Below are 6,635 nucleotides of genomic sequence, written 5' to 3'. Positions count from 1 at the left end.
TCATGCCATCCGTCACCGTGTAGGAGGGTCCCTGTGCAAAGGGAAATAGTAACGCCCAATCTCGACATTGAGAGAACAAATCAACTTCTCTGGTTTCGATGGAACACCGGAAGACTAGGCCCGTGGAGTGTCCGAAGGTATGCAACGTAGAAAGTCACCGGAAAGCCCACATCAATCGTAACTGTTCTCCGCCCAAGGGAACAGCATCCGTCAAAGCCGTCGAGCATCGTCTGCATTAATACAAGCAAACTAATAAACAGTGCTTGATGAACGATCGACACTCTGTCTACAAAGTTTCTAGAATAGGTACCTTTTAGTCCGTTGGTATTATGGTAAGTATTATGTCAATAGCCTAATGCACCCTACGCCGGCCGCCGTGGGCTTAAGCATCTCTCTCTCCTCCAGTCCCCAGTCCAAATGGCCGCTATAGGGCGATCCCCCAGTCTATTGCTAGATCCGAGGGGCCCTAAACACAACGTTCTTTTTCTTGGTGGCCGAACTAGAGGACGGTGACTGTGACACATGGAAACGGTGAAGGATGGCACGATGGTCCGTAGCATGTATGTAGGTACCATCACATTCGTAAGTTCGAAACGGCCGGAACCAGATATGCTGATCAATTTTTTAATTTTTTTTGCTTCTGTTCGCGCTGCTAGCAGTCGGTGGTAGGTAGAACCTTGATCACCTCAGGAATGCGGGGTGTGATGTGATGTGAGCTGTTCGAGTACCAACTGCCGCTTGCTACATATGCCCAGGTAGGTACTACAAGTGTACAACACATGATGAGTGGCGATGGCGTGCCATTAGACAATATAGAAACACTATCTCGTCACATTGTTTTCCTTCCTCGAAAGAATGCCGACTGGTTTCGAAAGTAGGCGTAAGATGCATGTGCTAAGGTCTCATCATGTATCGCCGCCGGCTGGACTGGCGTGGCTGACAACCGTTGGACGAGGTTTGCCCATATCACGTCTGATATCACATCTTGGTGTGAAAGAGTTTCCTCGGGGGGCACGTCGGAGTCAGTAAATAGGCTGCTGCCGTGTCCATGGGACAACGCGCAGACACAATGCAATTGGCAACTCATTGTGCCATCAACCGACGGGAGATACTTACCAATTCCAGCAGAGGACGCATGCGCGGCGAGAGCCGCGACATGAACGATTGGGGTGACAAGATACGCAAGCGCACAGGATTTCAACCTCGTCCACTGAGACCGTTGCATTCCCGACTGTTTGGCTATCTCTGAGCAGGTTCCTGTCATGGTCTGGAACTATCAAGGTGGCTGGCACTTTGTACAGCTGCCCCAAAAAGGTTCGTTTGCGTGTCGACCTGTGATTTGAACTTGACATTCGTCTGCAAAAGGAATCGAACCGGGGGCGTCTTGAGAGAGTATGCCTGTCACGGCATCGAAAGTTCTGCGTGCGTCCCCGGTGGGCGTGCCATGTTGCAACTCAATCAATCTGCCTTTTTCTGCTCCGCGTGGGGGGCTTGGATTTTTTCTCCTTTTGCCATAGCATCCGAAGTCCGACTAGAGTTTTGCTACTGATTGACAGATAGATTGATGGATGATTGATTAGATTGTTCTATATTCCACCAGCTTGGCATCGGCGGGGTTCCTTTTGACGCAACTCCCGAGATTTACGGCGAAACGAAGCAAATACAATCCTGGACCGAGGGATCACACAGATATTCTGCCCATTGCGTATGGGCAGGCAATAGGAAGAAACAAACGTCACTTTTCGTCGCAACGACGTGCGTGTCGATTCCGTTCCGTTCGGCATGCCTCTTTCATGTCTAGACCCTGAACTCCCACGGATACGGGCGGCAGTCAGTCTCTCGAATATGCACGCCATCAAGCTCGCAAGTTTCAACCCCACGCTCGCGACCCCCCTCCTCTCCTTTGAGCTTCGTCACTGACGGCAGGCGGCAGAAGACGGCATGGCGAACCATGGGGGATTCTAAGACCATCTTACACTGTTTCCCTGGTTCTTTTCTTTCAACTTTCTGGGTTATCTGCCGCTATCCTGCTATCTGCAAAGCGCCCGCCCATCAAGGTGAGCCGAGCAGCCGCGCGCTCGTGAGGACCCCTCGGGCCCCTCGTCGCTCACCTTGATGGGTGTGAACCTCGGTGGTCTAAATCACCGAGCCAAAGTGGAAAATCGGTTCCCGATAGCTTGGAACTTCAAAGCTACAAGAAAACTTCAACCCTTCTCTTGCGTTTGGAGCTTGTCATTGGTCGTCGTACGCGTTGCTGACGGTGTTTGCCTACCTTAGTTCAGGGTCCTTCGCTTACAAGCTGAAAGGGACCGTTGGAAAGGGACCGTTGGCTGAAGCTAAAGCCAAAATCGACGAAAATTTCTGCTTCAGCTCTCGTCCCCCCGTACGAACGACCAGCGAAAGCTCTTTTGCCTCTCTCTCTCGGCCAGATACACACCAATCGCTTCCACATCCCATCCCACGCATCCATTGAACACGCAGTGAGTACCCAGGCCACACCGGGCAGGGTCGGATACTTTCGGGATTGTTGAAAGAATACCCCACGGACTGGTGGGGTTTGACAACCCTCCTTGACAGGAACCCAGAACCCTTTGGACGCCATCCCGACGACGAGCACCACGAGAGACAGGGGTGGGTGGAAAGGAAGCTATCATGCAAGATAACGCCATTTGAGCCTCTGAGAGGTTCGCGAACCGCACTCGCGTCTGCCTGTCTCGTCTCAAGGAGAAACCACCCCCCCCCCCCCCCTTCCCTCCCCCGGTTCAAGTCTTTCTTAGCCCAAAGTCCAGAACATCGCGTAAATGAGGTAAATGAGGACCTGAGAGGAGTTGGAGGGGCGCGGCGCGGTCGTATTGTACGCCAAAGTCGAAAAATGGGCAAACCAACGAGAGACGAAAGAACCATGCTTTCCGATTATCGGACATCCTCAACATGGCCCACGGGAAGCGCTCTCATTAGCCTCTTCGCACTTTGTCCCCCTTTTCCCACGCCCGAAGCTTTTCCACATGAGGCTCAAGAGGCTAGAGCTATCCCGTCTGCGGGTACTGGGGCCGAACCGGCCTCGGATTGTCTTCGGGTCAACGTAAAAACAGACGACAGTGGACGGGCATCGTGGGCCGGCCACACTGGGCACACACGCGTGGCCGCGAAAGGTGGTCTCTGGCTCGCACAATAGGGGAAGAAAAAAATTGACTACACACCAAACGAACGGCTCCTGGTGAGTCTTATCTATGGAGCATCATCCTATGCGGGCGGGCGGGAAGCGGAGGCTTGCGGAGGATAGTGCGCGGACGAACCCAACCGCAAGAAGCTCGTCGCATCCAAAAGTCGAAAATGCCCCCTCCCCCCCCCCTGTTCTCGCATGGGATGATCTTCCAACCCGCTAACCCTTTTTCATCACTTTCCGGGGTCCCCTCCATATCGTGGGAGAGAAGATCGTGGGGACCCTGATTGTTCATAGCTTTGACAGTAGCTTTTTTTCACCCGCGGACATCGAGGATGAGAAGAGAGCTCTGTCTTCTTTCTCTCCTACCTGCATGGCCTTGCCCTTGCTGCTGCTGCTGCTACTGCAGGCCCTGCGGCCGCCCGCCCGCCTCCACGCTTCCGCGCATCGGACGGATATCGCCCCATCCGCCGGGTACTTTTTTTACTCGGATACGGCAAATGCTTGAGGGTCGGTGACGATGTATCCGTCCCGGTGAGCTGTTTAATCCGCTGCCTAGGGTTATTCTCATTTCTTCTCACAATGGTGCGCATCGGCTGCTGCAGGGCATTTGGTAATGACGTGATGTTGGGGTTTTCTGATTTTCTGTATTATTATGTCCATTACTATTGTATTATGGTCATGAATTAAGCCCTCCTCGTTATTATGTCCTCCTCCTTATTAGCCGGTTCCATTTTATTCATGAAGTTATTGTCCGTTTTCCTTCATTATGTCCAATTATTTCCTTTTGTCCAAAGATCGTTATCCCCCTCATGAAGTAATTGCCTTGTCGTTATCCAAAAGTATGTACGATGAAGTTGAAAAATTCCGAGCTGTGGAGCAGAAGCCCTGCCCCCTGATGTGTGTTGGCCGAGTTAGGTAGGCTTCTCATGCGGTGTTGTAGTACATGTCAATCTCCTTGATCTTGAAGATGGCATCGGTGGCGGGGGGGCCGGCGCTCCAGCCCTTGTCGCCGTTGGCCCAGTTGTTGAAGACCCAGGGGCCGGCCTGCGAGGGCACGCTCTGGGTGGTCTGCCAGGTCTGGACGCCGTCGACGAAGAAGCGGACGACGCCGGGCATCCAGTCGATGCGGTACTCGTGCTCCGTGGCGGTCGGGTTCGTGGGAGGGAGGACGGAGAGCCAGGACTTGGGGGAGGACTTGCTGGTGGCCTGGTTCGCGAACCAGACCTGGCGCTTGCCGGCGTTGCTCTGGGAGTTTGCGTCGGAGAGCCACTCGATGTCGGTCTCTTGGTTGTCGTTCTTGTAGAAGAAGATACCTGTTGGTGTTGCGTTAGTCGCTGGGTATGATGACGAGGAAAGAGATCCGTGGGAAAAGGGGGCTTACCATTGCAGACACCGGCGGGCTCGGAGAAGACGGCGACGGTCCGGACAGAGGCGTACTTGATGTTCTGGGCCACGGTGACGACCTCGCCGGACTTGTAGGGCTTGGCCTTTTGGCCGCCGTCGACCTTGAGGTTGAGGTAGCCGCCGTTGATGTAGGCGTTCTGCGTGACGAAGACGTGCGTGTCGCTGACGGGGTAGCCGCTCACGCGCAGGCCGTCGGGCACCTTGGCGCCGTTGGCGAGCTTGCTAAAGTCCCAGTACAGCCTGTTGGCGAAGGACATGTTGCCAACGGTGAAGATGTTCTTGACGGCCGTGATCTTTGCCGAGCGCTGGGGCATCGGGGCGGGAGCCGCGGAGGCGCAGACGGCCAGGAGGGCTGTCACGATGAGGGAAGCGCGGCGAGCCATTTTTGGTTGTTGGTGTTGATTAGATATTAGAGACCGGTTGTGAGGATAGGATGGTAAACCTTAGTGAAAAGGTCTTGTTGGTCTGGTTGATGAGGAGGATGTTTGTTGTGTGAGAGAGTTGAGGCTGTCTGGTCTATCCAAAAACTTCATCATGGCATCCGGGACAAGACGTTTACTTATACCATTCTGGAGTTTGATGTTTGTCTGTCTTTCTTCCCTTGCGAGAACACCATATTGCTCTATCTCCCGTTGTTTTGCCCATCTGCACTGCCGTTCTACACGCAGAACGGCATGCACCCCGCGTGGAGGACCTACCGAGAAAGCCACGCTCGACGCTTGTCAAAGCCGCCGGTCTACGCCGCGACGGCCGTACGGGCCAGATTCTCACAAGCGTCTCGCGGCAGTGGCTTTCGGTGGCTTGATGGGGCTCTTTGGATGGGTTGGGTTCCCGGTTCGCCGGAAGAGGGCTGGTATAGATGTGATGGGCGGAGGGGCTAACAGGATTTTCTCTTCACTGGCTCTCTTTACCGCGCCATGTTAATCGATAGCTAAGCATATTGATGAGGACGAAATGCTCCTGGTTATGATTTTCTGTTCGCTTGAATGTGAGGTTCATAGAGCAACGATAGAAATTATGAGGAGCGTGATAGAAAATTGGAGAAATCAGAGACATCTTTCACATTTGTGCCACGACTTCGTTGGACTTTGTGATGACATTGACAGTAGTAACAACTGTAAACGCCTACCATAGTATCATTGGGCCTCTCTACAGTATTTTCCAAGCGCTTGGTAAGGTTATGGGTCAAGGTTGTCCAGGCCTCTGGGCTAAGCGGGACGTGGCGTCGCGTGTCTTTCGCATGCGGCTCACGGCAATTGAGATCCGTGCCTCTGCTCTAGGCGGCCGCGGCCGATGCGGGTGCGACCTGAGCTTTGGGACGGGACTCCGATCATTGCTGAACTACTACAGTCTACAGAGAACGACGGCGGGATCGGGTCCTGTGATGGGCGATTTTTTCTTCTCCTTGGGTGGTGTTGTTGGTTTTGGTGGCGACCAAGAGACACAGCCAGCTTCGGAGTCGACAGGAAGCCAAGGCCACCTAGAGGTCAAGCCCATGACATATAGGTTAGCGTTGAGCTAAAGAGCTTAAAGAGCTCAAGAGCTAAAGAACCCCAAGGGGGATTAAACTCGTTCGTACCCCGTTTTTTCTGTCTTCGGCCGGGATCTGTATAGGCATAGTACGTGTGTCTTGGCTGTTGGTGAGCTGCTCGAGCGACCTTTTCTGAATCCGGTACCTTTTGCTACCGAATGCGGTTTTGCGAACATCGCACGTCGTCAGCATCGTGAGGGGTTCAAAGAGAACGACCATGGCGGTTGAGAGGGGAGGAGTCTTTACGAGGAACAAACGGGAGATGTCTCTGCCCACATGCCGTTGAGACATTCTCACTTTGATCTCTTCCCTGTCCCCATGCTCACCGCCCCCCCTCGGAGAGATCCCATCGTGGTCGTTGAGACATTGGCACAAAAGACTGAGGGCAGTGTTCCTGGCTTGACAATGGAGGGCTCTGGGCCACACCGTCAGTCAACGCACATCCCGACGTCGAGCGCCTCTGGGCACTCTGGACCCTGCAGAAATTGATTGTCCTTCCCACTGAGACACATTGGGGGTCTTCTCCTCCCGCTC

General features: G+C 53.8%; 1 protein-coding gene across 1 annotated transcript; it reads right to left on the bottom strand.

Annotated features, from left to right (window-relative positions):
* Positions 1-3,855: 3,855 nt before the first annotated feature.
* Positions 3,856-5,143, bottom strand: HER10_EVM0008586 (uncharacterized protein). Its single transcript, XM_035478102.1, has 2 exons — positions 4,548-5,143; positions 3,856-4,479 (listed from the first exon to the last, which is right to left on the bottom strand). The coding sequence occupies exons 1-2, from the start codon at positions 4,951-4,953 to the stop codon at positions 4,091-4,093; spliced, it is 795 nt and encodes a 264-aa protein (XP_035336313.1). The 5' UTR covers positions 4,954-5,143; the 3' UTR covers positions 3,856-4,090.
* Positions 5,144-6,635: the final 1,492 nt, after the last annotated feature.

This window comes from Colletotrichum scovillei (assembly GCF_011075155.1).
Source record: "Colletotrichum scovillei strain TJNH1 chromosome Unknown Contig00003, whole genome shotgun sequence".
In the NCBI taxonomy this organism is placed as follows: Eukaryota; Fungi; Ascomycota; class Sordariomycetes; order Glomerellales; family Glomerellaceae; genus Colletotrichum; species Colletotrichum scovillei.
Note: the sequence above shows the minus strand (reverse complement) of the source record. Positions and strands in the feature narration are given on the sequence as shown.

Bases quoted from the DNA above. Each gene is read 5' to 3' on its own strand.
- HER10_EVM0008586 (XM_035478102.1), bottom strand. From the start codon at position 4,953: ATGGCTCGCCGCGCTTCCCTCATCGTGACAGCCCTCCTGGCCGTCTGC. The intron at 4,480-4,547 runs GTAAGCCCCCTT...CAACACCAACAG, and splicing joins GCCCGCCGGTGTCTGCAATG to GTATCTTCTTCTACAAGAAC.